Consider the following 18,347-nt stretch of genomic DNA (forward strand, 5'->3'; position numbering starts at 1 on the left):
TACTACGTGGCAATGAGAAAGAACGAAATATGGCCCTTTGTAGCAACATGGGTGGAACTGGAGAGTGTTATGCTAAGTGAAATAAACCATACAGAGAAAGACAGATACCATATGTTTTCACTCTTATGTGGATCCTGAGAAACTTAACAGAAACCCATGGGGGAGGGGAAGGGAAAAAAAAAAGGAGGTTAGAGTGGGAGAGAGCCAAAGCATAAGAGACTGTTAAAAACTGAGAACAAACTGAGGGTTGATGGAGTGTGGGAGGGAGGGGAGGGTGGGTGATGGGTATTAAGGAGGGCACCTTTTGGGATGAGCACTGGGTGTTGTGTGGAAACCAATTTGACAATAAACTTCATATATTGAAAAAAAAAAAGAATTGTAGGGGTGGCTGGCTAGCTCAATCGGTGGAACGTGCAACTCTTGATCTTGGGGTTGTGAGTTCAAGCCCCATGTTGGGTATAGAGATTACTTGAAAATAAAATCTTAATTAAAAATTGTAGGGATGCCTGGATGGCTCAGTCAGTTAAGCATCTGACTGTTGGTTTCAGCTCACATCATGATCTTGCAGTTTGTTAGTTCAAGCCCCACTTAGGGGTCTCTCACCCTCCTCTCTCTCTGCCTCTCCCCTTCTCATGTGCTCTGTCTCTCTCAAAATAAATAAACTTCAAAAAAATTAAAAATTATAAAAATATGTATACATATAGCAATAACATTATCAAAATGTAGCTAGAGAGATTATTTTTAAAACTTCGAAACTATTCCAGGTCTTTTGTCACCTGAATGCCAGATCCATGGGCAGCATTTAGAGTTTTAGATTTACCTTTATGGGTGATTCCCTAGGTAATATTCCAGGATATTCCAGGCTATTACAGGCTATTAAACAAAGGCTCACTTCCCTCCAGCGTGGGGCGATCCACTTGTGTTCCATGGGGCTCATCCTTTGTGGGTGCTCCAGAAAGGGGCTGCTTTATTATGAGCTATAATGACACCCACCTTCAGAAGGAAATCCATTTCCTCTCACTGTGTGGAGGTAGATTCAGCTTGTATAAACGCCAAGGAGGCCCTGCAGCTCTTATAATACAAAAAGAGCCAGCTGCCATCACTAGAAATATATACTATTAAACAAATGTATCCCAGAGTGACCAAGCTGGAAAGGCTCCAAATTAGCAGTTATGCCTTGGAGTGCTCTGTGGAAGGCAAAATGATCTAATCAGAATAGGGGTAGAGGCAAGAAGTTATTGCATTTCATTCAATATTACCAGTTCATGGGGCCCAGGAGCACCATAGCATTTCACGTTTTATGTCCACATTTTAATGTTGTTCATGGACAACATGGGTCATTCCAAACATGTTACTTGTGCCATCAGGGATGAAAAGAATGCCCAATATCCTTGATTACAGGGGAGAAGCCCCCACAACGAGGCAGGAGGCTCATTCTTCTGGCAGTTCCCACCCCTTAAGCTGGTCACTGCATTTCTCTTGTTCCCTCCCCTGTCCCATTGGGAGGAGGCAAGACCTAGAGCTGGAAGGACAATTTAAGTGTGGAGCATGCAAATGGACCACAGGGAGAGCCATGCCAATGCCATCCTTTCCTATTGCCTGTCTCTTGGGATGAGCCTTTCCACTGCAATGTTATTTAATGTAACAGCACAGATCATGACATTTCTACACCTTGCAGGTTCAGGACCTCGCACTGCGCACACATGGATGGGAGGATAGAGGACACCTTCTAGGAATTCAAGGAAGAGAGGAGGTGTACATGAAGAGGGGCAGGGCAAGGGTGGGCTAAGAGGTTAATGAACTGGGCTTCGATGCCATAGGGGTCCCCGGAAGGTTTTAATTGGGGGTGCCAACAGCTCTTTGCTAGGAACATAACCTCTTATAACTATTGGGAGGTGGGGTGAAGAAGCTCACAAGGAACAAGGTCTCAGATGTTTAGAATCAGGTGTGTAGAGAAGGTATTGCCCCAAACTATGGCAGAGATCATGGTCAAGTCCTGGAGAGGAAGAAAATGAGCTTTCCACCTGAGTGTTAAAAGTCAGTAGAAACTCCCTGTGACTCTGGTTCCCAAACCCAAGAGGAAACAAATCCAAACCCAAACCCAAACCCAAGTTCAAGGTAGGGAAGTCCGTGAAGGTCACCGGCCAGTAGTTTAGGAAGAAACTGCATTTGAAAGGGATTCTGCTTCCTCCCTTTCCTTCTATCCCTCTTTCCATGAAACCCATTTTTATATATTGCAAAGAAGGTGAGTGCTTACTGCAACCCCCATAACCAGAAAAATACCAACATACACTTTTGAAATATGGTCACTGTATTCTTAGCCAAAACAAGCTACTATTTATTTTGAACACCTTGTAATGAACAATCTTTTCAATGAACTAATTGGGTGTTTGCTTAGAAAAATGTCAAACATGAACTGAATAATCATCTTTTTGTATACAATTTGGAATAGCCAAATCCCCAGCAACATATAACTTTAGGGAAGAAAAGAAAGGCAGCAGCAAATGGGTGAGCTTCGTGCCAGAGCTGTGACACCTGCTTATGTTATCATACAGAACAAACCTATAGGATCTTACAAGAGGCATCCGCTGCAGAAGAAAAAGCAAGAGTTGGAACTCAGCCTGAACCTAGTGATGTCCTTGAGACAGAAGATCAAGAACAAAGTCTTCAATTATTTAACAAGTATGTTTACATTCTCAGTGCATTTGAAACCTTTAAGAAGTCCTATCTGTTTGCTTTTCATTTTCTTCCTCCCCTTCTCTTTCCACTGTGTCCTCTAGCCACTTACAAATTATTTGACTGATGCCAATATTTTCTGGGGCAAGCCCAGACCACTATGTCATTTCTTGGCCTGTCCTGCAGCATAAACAGAATAGTACTTGAGAAGCACCATTTTATTCCAGTTGATGCTGTTCAAGTATGCAACTGACTATTCTTACTTTTTGTTCTTTGTCAGAGTCCAAAACAGGCTGATGCTGTTCATTTCTCAGCGTCCCAGATAATTATGCACTTCAGTAGTAAAATTCTAACATCTAAGAATTGTGCAGTAGTCTCCTAGCATCCGTGTTAATGCTTCTGTCCCCCAAGACACCTGAATACTCAACTCATTGTGGGATGCTCTGGAGTTGCCCAAATATGAGTTGTCTTCTTCTCCTTTCTGGCTCACAAATTCTGTATTTTATGGGCCAGAATAAAATTTGAGCTGTGGTAAGCCTTTATGGCCATTTCTTGCAGGTACAGACTCTCTGACAGGAAGGACTTGAATAAAACAAGAACTGAAATCAACCATGGAAATGGTTTCTACTCCATTCAATGTCCTTCCCCCCTCCATGAAAAATGTAAATCATCAGTTTTCTTTGATCTTTTAATGGATTGATTATAAATATCTAAGTTTTGGTACTTAGTAAGCATTGTAGAAAAGTGCACAAGCCAATATTTACTGTGTTTAATTAGCATATATAATTGATTTTCCATTCATCAAGCTTATTAATGCAAATATGTACTTGGGGCCCCATTTTCATGGTCTATTCACTTAGAAGGTACACATCCTGCTTTCTGTTTCTTTCCCTGCTGCATGGTTCTCAGAGGTCCCTTAGACTGATCTGGGTGGCCTTGGGTTCCCTGCAATATGATTCTTCCTTCAGGCTCCTCCTGGCTCTCTCTGGCTGGGTCTGGGTTGGTGGTTCAGGGGTGAGCCCTCCCCCCCATCCCATGTGGAGAGCATGACCTCCTGCCAGCCCTGTCCAGGAGATTGAGGTCTGGCCTCCATCTATCACAGCCCTTACTAGTGCAGGATTCTGCATTAACAGGTGCCTCTGGGGTTTGTTAAAGAGATGATTTTACCCTTCTAGTTTTTGTTTTCAGTAAGGAGAAAGATCTATACACACATATATGGAGAAAAACAAATTTATTTTAAGGAATTAACTCATGCAATAGTTTTGGCTGGCAAGTCCAAATTTCATAGGGCAAGCCCTGCCAGGATAGAAATTCAAATATGAGCTGGTGTTACAGTCTTGAATCCAAATTCCATGGGGCAGCAGACTGGAAACTCTGGCAGGTTTCTATGTTGCAGTCTTGAGGAGAATTCCTTCTGTTTGGGGAAACTTCAGTCTTTACTCTTGAGGATGTCAAGTGATAGGGTGTGGCCCACCCACATTTTGGAATGTAAGCTCCTTTACTCAGTGTCTACTGGTTTAGATGTTAGTCTCATTCAAAAATATCTTCACAGCAACATCTAGACTGGAGTTTGACCAGACAACTGGGTACCGTGGCCTGGCCAAGTTCACACATACAAGCAAGCATCACAAGTATTATGTAACCTTGGGCAAGCTGCTAACCTTTATCCCTGCATTTCTCTTGTGGTCAGTGAGGATATTGAGTAGTCTTTGTGGGGATTAAATGCACAAAAATGTGCAAAGTAGCCTCCCTTCACCTATTCTTCCTTGTCCATGCCCTAGACTATTCTGTGCCTGGCTGAGAGTCGTCACTCAATGACTGCTAAGTGGTTGGCGACTGAGCACTCTGTACACTTGGCTCCTCTTTACAATTAAGACAACCGTCTGGTCTCGGGCTATCAGCATTTTCTCTGTGCAACTAGTCCATGCACACTGGACCTGCTGACTAGGCACACCCCACCACTTTTGCCCCCTCTGTTTCCCTGGGTCTAGCCACACACCAGCCCCAGGGGCACCTTTGGTACACGTGCTACATTAAAAGGGCAACAGATTGTCCTGGATTTTGAATTTCTGTCTTGCGTGCAAACATAGTATCTAGATTACTATTTCTTGACCCCTCCTACGTTTCTCCACATCCTAGACCCTTCTTTCCTCTCTCTCTTTCCTTTTTTATCCCCCATCCAGGGATAACATACGGATGAAAAGAAGAGACCTCAGATCATCACTCTGTGTTAGGTCCCAGGAGAGTGTGAGGTCTGGGCTCCAAAGTAGCCACCTGCTGTAGCTTGCTTTATTTGAGCTTCTAAAGCATTTGGTTTTACTGATTCCTGGGGGGAGTCAACACTTTCTCTTTTTCCTCCATTCCCAAGGTCCACAACTGCCACCAATCTTTCCCTTAGATTTTGCACATGGGGTAAGACACACACTGAAATGGTCTAGGAGTAGAGACCCATCTCCACTTGCTTCCTGGCCCCCAGCCTCAGGCCCTTCTGAATTTAAGACTAAGCTAATGATATACCTTCACTTTCATTTCCCAGGGAAAACTTGTAGCCAATCTCACCCATGACCCTGGGTTGGTTGTTCTTTCCATGACAATGACCCACACTCTCACCATCTTCCCTGCCCATGCTTTCCTCACAGCTCATGCTTCTCTCTGACTTCACTGTCCTTTTATAGACTAAAATCCCAAACAGAATACCTATAACTCTGCTGGAGAACATGTGGATAACCTTCCGTGCTGGGGCCATCACTGGACATTCTATCCCTACATAATGTTGGTTTATCCCTATGTTACCACTCCCTCTGAGCTACTGTTTATTGCTGACAATTTTTGCAAACTTTTCTGTACACTCCCAACTATATCATGCCATGATTTAAAGAGTTAAAACTGGGGCACCTGAGTGGCTCAGTCAGTTGGACATCCAAATCTTGACTTTGGCTCCGGTCAGGATCTCACGGTTCATGCAATCAAGCCCCGTGTCAGGCCCTGCGCTGACAGTGAGGAACCTGCTTGGGATTCTCTCCCTCTCTTTCTCTGCTCTTCCCCTGCTCACGGTCTCTCTGTCTCTCTCAAAATAAATAAACTTTTTAAAAATTAAAAAAAAAATAAATACAGAGTTAAACTGTCCTACATATTGGATAAATTCTAGAACAATAGTTAAGTCTGTTAGGTTAACCTATGTGGTGCATGATGTAAACCCTGTTTTGTTCATAAAAACAACCTGTAACATGTAGATTGTTCCACTTCAGTGAAACATTGGCCTAAAATTACAATTAATCATCTCATTCTCCTGTTTAAATGCAGGCCTATAGATAATGCACCACATTAGGGTATTTTATCACACCAGGAACAGCAGTACAGTATTATTAAGCACCTGTGTGGTCAGCTCTTAAGCCTGAGCTTACTGTTGAGGAGAACAGTAATATAGATAATGCCGTAAGTAATTTATATTTAGGTTCTGAGTTCATGAATAGGTTAGGGGTGCACCATGGGGTTTTACCACCAGGTGAGAAAAGTTTCTTTCCTGAATGGGTTTTACCACACTCACATCAAAACCCACTTTGGGGCGCCTGGGTGGCTCAGTTGCTTAAGCATTCAACTTCGGCTCAGGTCATGATCTCACAGTTCATGAGTTCTAGCCCCACATGGGGCTCTGTGCTGACAGCTCAGAGCCTGGAGCCTGGTTCAGATTCTGTGTCTCCCTCTCTCTCTGCCCCTCCCCCATTTGTGCTCTGTCTGTCCTCTCTCTTTCAAAAATAAATAAATGTTAAAAAAAAAAAAGCCCACTTTGATTCCACCAAGTGTTAGAAGACATTTCAACTGCACAATGTTTGCTGTGTGGCTGTCATTGTGGAAGCCCCGATCTGTGCCCCATGGGATCACATGCTTTCCCCTCATCCTCACGCTCATCAATGGAAGATAAGACAGAATGGAACACAACCTCTCCCACTTGACGGCTGAAATGAAGGCTGTCAAAGTAGATCATTCCCACTCAGCCCTGAGACCTGATTTCAGAAAAATTATGGTGCGTGCTTTGTAATTTTTATCTCTCCATTCCAGGAAGGGCTGGAGAGGGGAAAGAACTGCGACAAAGGAGACATTTGCTTTTCCTCATTTTTCTGTTCATTCAGCTGTCAATAAAAGAACATTACTTGCTCACAGAAGCATAAATTGAAGAAAAATAAAACAGTGGAAAGGGAAAGTCATAATTTATTTTAAGCTTCATCTGGGGATAACCTCAACTTTTAAGAGCAGAAGATAAATCAGAGAAGCTTCTGCCCCTACCCACACGCAATGTTGTGAATTCACCAAGGCAACAGTATCCAGGACCTGTGGATCCACCAATGAGAAGCCAGCAGCAGTGGTCCTGAATACAGGCAGGTGGCAGCTGGGAATATAGGCATCAGGCTGCACAAAGACAAGGCTATAGGATGCGGGGAGAAGCCAACATTGTGTTTTGATTTATACACATTCAATGCACTGGAAAAAGAACAATGTTGGACAAATGTAAAGAATGCTGGTCATTTTTTAATACCTAAAATTTTACTGATGAAGAATGACCCTCCCTCAGCTGTCTGTTCATAATTCTCAGTGGGTCTAGATGCTTCCATGGAGTATGGAGGACATTCTCATCACACCTACAACCCTCAGGGTTCACAAGCAGTTTCCACATATTATCTTAAATCATCTCTGAGGCACCAGAAAGCATGATTATCCCCTCCAAGGCACAGGTGTAGAAACTGAGGCACAGCCATGAAGTGACTTGCTCCATATCTTGGGTTCTGTGCCCTGTCCAGAGCCCTGCTGCCTCCAAGGAACTGGTGTTCCTCATTCACAGGGTGTGTGCTAGACGCAGACCTGAGGATGTGGCCAGCCTGGTTTTTAACACCATTGGATGAAAATAAATGTAGGTCTCCTGCCCTCCCTTGCAAATTGAGCCTTTGCTGTGCATTGGAAAGGGCTGAATTTCTGCCAACGTGACTTAGCCCACTGAGCCATAGTGGGCCATTTTTTTTTTTAAATTTTATTTAAACCCAAGTTAGTTTAACATATAGTGTAATAATGGTTTCAGGAGTAGAATTTAGTGATTCATCACTTATATATAACACCCAGTTCTCATCCCAACAAGTGCCCTCCTTAATACCAATCACCCATTTAGCCCATCCCCCTGCCCATCTACTCTCCAGTAACCCTCAGCTTGTTCTCTGTATTTAAGAGTCTCTTACGGTTTGTCTCCCTCTCTGTTTTTATCTTATATTTCCTTTCCTTCCCTTATGTTCATCTGTTTTGTTTCTTAAATTCCATATATGAGTGAAATCATATGATATTTGTCTTTCTCTGACTGGCTTATTTCACTTAACATAATACACTCTAGTTCCATCCATGTTGTTCAAATGACAAGATTTCATTCTTTTTGATTGCTGAGTAATATCCCATTGTGTACATATACACAATGTATATATACATATATACACAATGTGTATATATACACAATGTTGATAGTGCTGCTGTAAACATTGGGGTGCATGTGCCCCTGCAAATCAACATTTTTGTATCTTTTGGATAAATATCTAGTAGTATAACTGCTGGGTCAAAGGATAACTCTACTTTCAATTTCTTGAGTAACCTTCATACTGAGACATAGTCATGTTGCTGACAATGTATGGTGATACAGGCTCTTCAGTTGACTAAACCCTTGGGAATCTTCTTGTAAAATTCCCCCCATCCTCCATGAACACAGATCTGGGAAAATGGGATGGGAATCCCCTCTGTTTCCACTCACCCTTGCACTGGCCCCATTCTTCATGTTTATGAGAATAGATTGGTTGTTTCCATTTGTCACCCTTTCCCACAGCCCTCCCACCACCACACCATGCACACACAAGAAGGAACTCTTTCATCCTCTTTGTAATTCTCAGAGCCCAGCATAGCTGGGTCGGAGCTTGCTGGTTGGTCTGCAGTGAGAGGAGGATCTGCTCTACCGCCCAATCACTAGCCTGGATCCAGATCTCCAGGTGCCTGGCTTGGCTTTCTGGCCTTATTTTCCTGCTTGAACCTACTCTGTACCCTGGACCCTACTGCCCTTGTTAAAGTAGTCTGGGAAAAGGATTTTCATCTTCTGGCCTTTGATTGGCACTTCCCTTGGCTCCCAGGATGCATGGTTTCCTGGGTCTCTCCTGCTCACCTGCTCCACCTTCTGGGCTCCTCTGCTGGACCCTGCATCCTGGTGGCTCTTCCATGGCCCAGTCCTGAGCATTGCTTCTTTGTCAACACTCTCCCTGATGACCTCGTGACCCTTTATCTGCCCCCTCCACCCTCCATTACTTCAAATTTTGCATCTCCTCCTAAAGTCCAGACCCTACTGGCTGGAGACTGATGACAACCTACCAAGCAAGTCAAACAAGGTGTACACAACCACCTGGGAACTAGCCCCCTCAAGCCCTCATTTGCTCAGGTATCAGAAAATGGCAATTTGGTCAAAAACCTTGGATCATACCCTCCTCTCTTCCATTACCTTTACCCCACATCCCAAACCCCACCAGTTCTGCCAGCTCCACCTTCATACTGTCCCCAAGATCTGACCAATTCTCGGCACATGCCCCCCCTCCCTATCCCAAGCCCCCATGAATACTGCCCGTGATGGCTGGGTGGCTGCAGGAGCTTCCTAACCAGCCCCTGCTTTGTCCTCGACCTACAGTCTGCTACAGCAGAGGGAGGTTTTGAACATGTGAATCAGCCACTTCACAGCCTGGCCTAGAGCCCTCCAGGAACCTCCATCAGACCATGATAAAGTCCATACTCCTTCAAATCACCTGGTAGACCCTGGCCCTGTGTCCCAGATGCTCCCTCCACTCCCTTCCTACACTGCTATGGGCACATCAGCTTTTTGCTGATTATCATTGCTAGTTTCAGACTTCACACCTGTCTCTTCCCTGGAGCAGCTCCCCACTCTCTCCCAACACTGCCCAGTGCATCCTCAGCCTCTTTCTGATGGTCACATACCTCTCAAGGAGGCCTTTCTTACCACCCTTTCTAAAACTGTGCCATCCCCATTATCATCCTAACTATTAATTCCTGATGTATTATGTTTTTATTTGCATATCATCCGTTTTCTCCCAGTAGAATGCAACCCTCCCTGAGCACAGTGTTCAGTTAACTACTGTATCCTTAGTCCCGAGAGCTGTGCCTGGAACATAATAGGTGCTCAACAAATATTAAGTGAATCAAATATCGGACAGAGGTTTAATAAAATGCATCAAAATACCAATTTCCCCATTCATGATAGAGATCAGGGTTAGCAAAGTATGGCCGAGGACCAAATCCAACCTACAACCTGTTTTTGTGAATAAAATTTTATTACAACACGGATGCAATATTCATTTACATATAGTTTGTGGTTGCTTTGGTGCTAGCCGCCAAAGTTGAGAAGTTGTGACAGACACTGTATGGGCCCCAGAAGGCTAAAGTATTTACTAACTGGCCCTGCACAGAAAAAAATTGCCAGCCTCTGATAGAGATAATACTTCCTACTTATTCTTTTGGTTTAAAAATTAATACTAATAAATGAAATAATGACTGGCTTAAAAATATTATATAGTTAGGCTCAGTCAGTTAAGCGTCTGCCTCTTGATCTTGGCTCAGGTCATGATTTCACCATTTGTGGGATGGAGCTCTGCGTCGGGTTCTGCGCTGGCAGTGGAGAGCCTGCTTGGGATTCTCTCTCTCCCTCTCTTTCTTTTTCTCTCTCTCTGCCCCTTCCTAACTTGAGCTCTCTCTCTCTCTTTCAAAATAAATAAATAAAATATTTAAAAAATATGTTATGTAGTTAATCCATCAATGAGTATTTATTGAAAAAAATCAAACTGCAGAACTGTGTAGGGTAGGAAGTAGAATCCCCCTTCACCCAGCCCTGGTCCCAGCCCTTCCCAGGAGGAAGCCCCAGTAGGATCCCGATTCCCTCTAAATCACTGGCATGCGCGCACCTCTCAAATGAAAATGAGTTTAAATATTAGGACTTTCTAGACTTTTAGAATGCTATCTGTCCCTGTTCTCAGAGTTAGTTTGAACAATAAGAACCATGTGTTCCTCAAAAGGCCAAAAGAATTCCCCCAAAACACTGCCTAAATCTGGGGGCTGATTTAGGATGAGACCTCTGACTACGTCTTCAATTTTTGCAATGGAACCATCAAGGATTTAGGTCTTCTGACTCTGTAGTTAATTTTAACGTGTTTTTAAAAAACATTTATTTTTGAGAGACAGAGCAAGACAGAGCATGAGTGAAGAAGGGGTGGGGTGGGGGTGGGGGTGGGGACACAGAATCCAAAGCAGGCTCCAGGCTCTGAGCTGTCAGCACAGAGCCTGATGCAGGGCTTGAACTCATGGACTTCAAGATGATGACCTGAGCCAAAGTTGGACACCTAACTGACTGAGCCACCCAGGTGCCCCCTCTGTAGTTATTTTTAATAATTAATTCTTGAAAGCCTCTTCTCCTTTGGTAGTGATTTTTCTCATTCTTTTTTTTTTTTTTTTTTGGATCAAGGCTGCTAATGGTTTGCCATTGTATTTCTTATTAGTATTAGTTTTCAAAGAATTTAATTTTGGTCTTATCAAAGTTCATTGTTTGCCCATTTCATGAATTTCTGCTTTTATCTGTTAAATTTTTTCTTTTTTCTTTCTTTCTTTCTTTCTTTCTTTCTTTCTTTCTTTCTTTTTTTTCATTTTGAAGCATTTGCTAGCTTTTGGACTTCATTTCCTTTCCCCTTGTTTTCTCAGTAAGACAAAGTCCTCGTCCAAGTAGAAACTACTGGCAGGTGCCAAGCATGACTTTCCACTTTACTCAAGAGTGACAGAATGCCACTCTGTTTTGCTTTGATCTCCAAGGCCATATAACTTTTTCTTCTTTTTTTTTTTGAGTGGGATATTATTCTCTGTGTTACTTTAAGTTTTTATGTCAATTGCAGTCAGTTAACATACAGTGTAATATTAGTCTCAGGTGTATAACATGGTGATTCAACGCTTCCATACATTGTGTGTCATTTCTAATCTCTGGTTTTATTACACTGTCATTAGAAAATTAGCCTGAGTGCCTACTACTTTTTGAAATTGGTTGAGACTTTTTTGTTTAAGATGATATCAATTTTTGTAGATATTCCATGTGTGCTTACAAAAATGTGTATTCGCTATTGGGTTCAAAATTCTGTAGGTTACTATTGAAATCAAGCTTGTGATTTCAATACTTAAAAGCCTATGTCATTTATTTTTGTCTATTTAATCAATCATCTTAGAAATTTGCCAGATTCTCTCATTTTGACTATTCTCACTTTGATTCAATACATTTTTCTTTATATATTTTGGTAACATTTGATACCATGTTGTTCTGGCAGAAAGGCTCATTGCTATTGTTTTCACAGTTTTTTATTATAAATATAAACTGTGTCCTATTTAATTCTTTTTGACATAGAATTCTATTTTTATGATTTCACGGTTTTTTGTCTTCTGTTGTTTTGGAAGCATACGACTACCTTTGTCATCATTACTTTTGAACATTTCTGCATTTTTAAATTTTAGACATATCTTCGTACATGGCATGTGGTAGCATATTTATTTTTCACGTATCTGATGGTCTATTAATATTAATAATGATAGAAACTTAACTAAGAATTGAGTCCTACTCTTTTCAGGCCCTTTTTGAGCACATTACCTGTTATTTTATATAATGCTCAGACCTGTCATATACTGTAGTTCCTCTGGTTTTCCCTTATTCACAGCTGAGAAAACTGAGAGATTGAATGCTGATGTGACTTATCCAAGATCAGAGAGCTAATAAAAGATTGGGCAGGATTTGAACTCAATTACTGTGTGAGCCATTACACATGAATAGCATTCATACTTGCCTTCAGTTTTATCCCTGACATCTTGATTTGCAGTGCATTCTGGGAGAATTCCTCTGTTGAGTCTTTAAGCTCCTGATTAGACCTTGAATCAGGCCCGTTGTACATGAAGCACATCTGCTCAGGTTTTCACTTAAAGTTTATTTATTTATTTTGAGAGAGATAGAGATAGAGCAGGAGTGGGGAGGGGCAGAGAGAGAGGGAGAGATAGGATCCAAGCAGGCTCCATGGTGTCAGCACAGAGCCCAATGTGGGTCTCGAACTCACCAACTGTGAGATCATGACCTGAACTGAAACCAAGAGTTGGACACTTAATCAACTGAGCCACCCAGGTGCCCTGCTCAGGTTTTCACTTAAGAACTTACTTCTAATTTTCCAGAACTGATTACTTTTGGACATAACAACTTGCTGATTTTAGCAGGACATGTGACTAGACAGGCTGACATTTAGGTTCTGAGGGTCACTTGACTTGTTAGCGTGGGTTCTTCTTGTCCCTCAAAGCAGCTGACAGCTCAGGGCACTGGGCCTTTACTTCTGCCCCAATATCCACTCTGGACACTACCTGTAGCACAATTTCTTCTTTTACTCAAGAGTAATGTTAGAAGATTGATCTGGAGACAAATTCTAGAGTTGCCACCAAACTGATTCCATCTGCTTCAGATCTTTGAGAAAATTTTTGTGTGTCTTCTCATCTCTTAAAAGCGTCCTTCCCAGATTTCTGATGCTACTATAGACTTACTCTTTTGTGTTTCTTTGGTTGTTGCAATCAGACTCTCAGGGAGAAAAGGGGTAAATTCATGTGTTTGGTGGGTCATCTTCAACTAGAAAATCTTTCCATTTTTATTATTCACTAGTTAGAACCATTGTTACCTAAGACATCAAAAGGGAATTGTTTTGTTTCCCCAGCCATTCCTCGGGACTATATCAGGCAAATATTACCTCAGCCTAGGAAGCCAAAACCCACAGTCTTGTCACATGATGGACAGAGCCATGACACTTGCCCACAGTACAAGTGGTACTGATCTCCAAAAGAGATCAGACTGCAGGTGAAGTCTCTCATACATGTGTGAGCTATGAGCTGACTCTGCTCCAGGTAAGATGCTTGTCCCTGAAGGGGTTACATGACCATTGATGCTGAAAGGTAGGTTGTAAGGTAGGTTGTAAGTGCCCAAACTCTAAATGTTAACTATTTTTTTTATTTTTTACACAGATATATTCACCTGGTTCAAAATGCAAGGGGTTCAAAGTGACATATGGTGAAAATTCTCGCCTCCCCCACCCCCATCCAGTTCCCTTTCCGTGAACAGCCATGATGACCAGATTTTTAGACTTCATTCCAGAGATATTCTGTGCATGTAAAAGCTACATACATACATTTTACTCTTTAAAATAAAAACATACAAATAGTAGTACAGTCTAGTGCACACGTGTTCTACAACTTGCCTTTTTCACTCAACAAGATACATGGGCGATAAATCCATGTCTGTTCTTGAACTTCTTCATTCTTTGGTACAGTTATGGTATATTTTATTGTGTGGCTGTACTGTTATTTAGGCAATCCCCTATTGGCTGATGTTGGGGAGGAAGACCTTCTGCTGCCCTTTGAGGTCCTTGCAGCTGGATTTAGAATCAAACTGACATGAGACAGAATAACAGGAAAAAATAAAATTTAATTACGTATGTAGGAGGAATCCATGTGGATGTGGAAGTTCCATAGACAGTGAGGCACATGAAGCTTATATGAACTAAGAAGAGTGGTAAGGCCTGAGGTTATGAATGGAGGTTATGAATGCTTCCATTAGCAAGAAGGTGGAAAGAGCTGTTTTGAAAAACAGAGTTGCCCTATTATTCAGATACGTTTCTTAGGTAAAAGGGACTCTCTGCTAATTGTCTCTTTCTAGTACACGCTCTCCTTTCCAATATAAACTTAGGCAGTTGAGGACCAGGAAGAGAGTTTACCTCCATCTGCTGTGTTTTGATTACTTTTAACTCAAAATACTATTCATGCCAAAGTGGCCCATCTTGACCTCTACACTGACACCTAGCTCATCTCGTCTCTACTGTTACAGTGTTGCCAGGCTGTGCTCATATCCTTTCACTTACCTGCAAATACGGAGAAATTCCTAAAGGAGAGATTGCTGGTTCAAAGGGCATTTGCATAGATGTTGTCAAATCGTGCTCTCTAAGGATTGTAGTAATTTACACAGCCATGAGTAATTTATGACAGTGCTCATTTCCTGTATCCTCAATAATACAGTGTGCTATCAAGCTCTGGGATCTTTGCCAGTGTCTGGTAGGTGAAAAGTGATGTCACCTTGTAGTTTAAATGTGAAATGACTTACTGTGAGTGAGATTGAACATCATTTTATCTTTTAAGGTCTGTATATGCTTCCTTTTCTTTCATTTCATATCATTTGCATGTATTCTTGTGAAGTTATTTGCTCTTTTTCTTGCAGAGGAAAATTATTCTTTAGACACGAATTGAGTTGAAATACTTTTGTAGCTTATTATTTGTTCTCTGACTTTGCTTATGGGAGATTTTCATGCGTAGATTTTTCCTCTTTACCTTTATTATTTTATTTTATTTTTTTCAATGAACTAAGGTCAATTTACTTGGATGATATAACAGTTTTAAATATGTATGCACACAATAACATACATTTAAAATAAAGTAAACAATGAAAAGTGAAACAAAAAGATCCACAATCATAGGAAAAAACATGAATAAACCACTCAATAATTGACAAGCAGAAATAGAACGATTTTATGAAAAACACAATAAAGCAATCTACTAGAACTTATAGAACATTGTATTGAACAATGATAGAATACAAGATTTTTTCAGAAAAATGCAAAACTCAAAAAAAATGTCCCATAGAGTGAGTCATAAATCTCATCTTAACCCTTTACCTTTAAATAATGGAATGTACCAATATCTGTTTTGATGGCTGCTAGGTTTTACATCATATCCAGAAAAGGCCTCCCCAGTATTTAATTCTAAACAATTATCATTATTTATTCTAGTGTTATGGTATCATGTTTGCATTGAATTACTTGATCAACTAGAATTTATCCTGGAGTCATGTGCAAGATCTGAATTTAACTTTATTTTTCTTTAGAATTTTCCTTTCCATAGTCACTTTGGAATGAGATTTTTTAATTCTCTCCTCAAAAAATAATATACTGTTGGTATATCTATGGGGATGGCATCACCTTCATAATTAATACGCTCTCCACTACGGATACTGTTCTGGCCATGAATCTTCTTTTCCAAGAATATAGATTTCCATTTGTTCTTTGTGTCCCTAGGAGTGCTCTAAATCTTTCTTCAGATGAATTGTGCACCTAAGAAATGTTTACTCCACTGAGGGCTGATGCAATTTAAAAAGAAGAAAGAAACTAAAGGAAGGAAGGAAGGAAGGAAGGAAAGAAGGAAGGAAGAAAGGAAAGGGAAGGGAGGAAGGAAGGAAGGGAGGAAGGAGGGAAGGAAGGAAGGAAGGAAGGAAGGGAGAAACCCTGACAACTTAGATTAGCTCAACAGTGTTTGCTTCCTACTCTTATAAAGGCAGGTTAGCAGGTGCCTCTCCATTCTGTGATTCAGGCATCCAGGTTCTCTCCATCCTGAGGTGGTGTTTTTAAACATATGTCCTCCAAAGCTCCTGTGGCAAGGGAACAGCACAGAGGAGTCCCCAAACTCTCAATTCCCTACACCTGGAAGTGATATACTTCTTCCATCACATTTCACTGGCTGAATTCATCACACACCACCTAACTACAAAGGATCTAGAAGAGTAGTTCCCTTGTGTACCTAGGAGATGGAGGAGGACATTGGGAGTCTCTCTCTCCTTCCAGCAAAACTACTAAGCAGGCATGAAGGTAAACTAAAGAAATACTCTGGTCATACAAAGGCTCAGAACAGAACATTTAATTCCAATACATTTTCTCCCAGGAAGCTACCAGAGGGGATGTGCCACGAAAGTGAAGAAGTAAACCGAGGAAGATGGTAACATAGGATGAGGAAACAAAGACTCTAACCCATGGCTGAGTCAAAGGGTATTGCCAGGAAATGGTGAACATCCCAGGTGAGCAGCTGGCCTTTATCTGAAAGTGTGTAACCTAAAGCTACCACTCTGAGGGAAGACTCATCAGAGAAGGAACCAGCACAGAGGAAGCTATCCAAGAGGCAGAGTGGCACCTGGGCCTGGGGATGTGGGCAAACAGCCTGCATCCAGCTCTGTCTGAAGCTGTACCTGTTCTTAGAGAATTCAGTCACACGAACCAACTTTTCCTGGTGCTCTAGCTCGTTAGGGTCCGATTTTCTGTCACTTGTAATAAAAACAAAAAACAAAACAAAACAAAACAAAAAAAATCTTCAGACTGAGGCCAGGAAACAACAAAAACAGAAGAAATAAATCTTGTCCTCAAGGAATTTTAAATATTTTGGGGGAAATTTTTATCCAGCATCAACTATTAGGTATTGCCTCTGCCTCTAGACTCTAATCTGCAAGGACTATGTACTTTTAGCTAATTTCCTTGCATTCAGTGGGTCTTAGGAACTGGACTGTTTCAGAAATGAGAACTTCCTTGTCTTGATGTTGGTACTCTTTTACAAAATAATTCACTATTTAAACATTGTAACATTTATTCACTTTTATGAAAAATTTTTCGATTTCTTTATCCAAAGAAAAGAAACACAGATGTTTCCAAAGGTTTATTACAGGTACAAATACTGGGAACAACATTGCAGAGATCATTAAGAAAACTGTTATATACCTATACAATAGAACCCTAAATTATTTTAAATAATTTCATTAAAAATGTATTTCTGGCATTTACTTAACTTATTTAACTTATGAAAGTGATTCATAATTTATTATTAGGTGAAAGAAGTCAGATGACCAACCAGTTTCCTAGTTTTTAAAAATGGGCAAAACATTTTAAGTTGTTTTCTGAGTGTTGAGATTTCAAGGGAAGTTTCTTTTTTTTTCTTTTTTTAATATGAAATTTATTGTCAAATTGGTTTCCATACAACACCTAGTGCTCATCCCAACAGGTGCCCTCCTCAATATCCATCACCCACCTACCCCTCCCTCCCACCCCCCATCAACCCTCAGATTGTTTTCAGTTTTTAAGAGTCTCATGGTTTGGCTCCCTCCTTCTCTAACTTTTTTTTTGATTCCTTGTTTTCTTAATTTTCTGCAATCAATATGGATTAGTTTTACAACAAGAAAAAGGTATTTATAAGATTGTGAGTTCAAACAAAGGTATTTTGTCAGCATTAAACAGGAGAGTGAACTGCAGAAATATTTTTAGCTGGATCTCGCTACTCTTTTACAAAAGCATGTACTATTTAGACACTGTAACATGTCCTCAACTTTTCAAAGAAGTTACAATTGAATATGAGAAATTTTCTCACATTCTATAAAACATATCACGATGTGGCATAAAGCATATCACCATCATACGCAGGAAGGTGTTCTTCAAAGAACTGTTAATTCAGTAAGCAAAATAAAATAGATATGTTATGAATTTTTAAAAATAATTCTAGGCCTAGATGTTAACATTTATTCTTCAGGCCCTTTGTTGTTGAGATACGACTGCCAGGAGATTAAATTATGTGGGTTCCCCATGCCAAACAAATCAATGCCACTTTAATAAAGCAACATTTGAAGTAAGAAAAAAAAATGACAGGCTCATTCTGAATCTTACCTGTCTGTGTTTAAATTAGAATTAAACCTATAAGTCTGAAGATGTACTGATAATTACAAATATTGCTAAGAC

The 18,347-nt window shown here is 40.9% G+C and overlaps 1 protein-coding gene across 6 annotated transcripts in view; it reads left to right on the top strand.

Moving 5' to 3' along the window:
• TJP1 (tight junction protein 1) overlaps positions 1-18,347 on the top strand; it is a 367,980-nt gene that overhangs the window by 9,789 nt on the left and 339,844 nt on the right. For all 6 annotated transcript variants that reach the window (XM_019460064.2, XM_053888779.1, XM_019460066.2 and 3 more), the window contains exon 2: positions 2,556-2,682. In XM_019460064.2, coding sequence (XP_019315609.1) covers positions 2,556-2,682 — 127 coding nt within the window. The remainder of the gene's footprint in view (positions 1-2,555; positions 2,683-18,347) is intronic.

The sequence above is a fragment of the Panthera pardus genome, unplaced genomic scaffold (assembly GCF_024362965.1).
Source record: "Panthera pardus isolate Hobbes unplaced genomic scaffold, ASM2436296v1 HiC_scaffold_24, whole genome shotgun sequence".
Taxonomy (NCBI): Eukaryota; Metazoa; Chordata; class Mammalia; order Carnivora; family Felidae; genus Panthera; species Panthera pardus.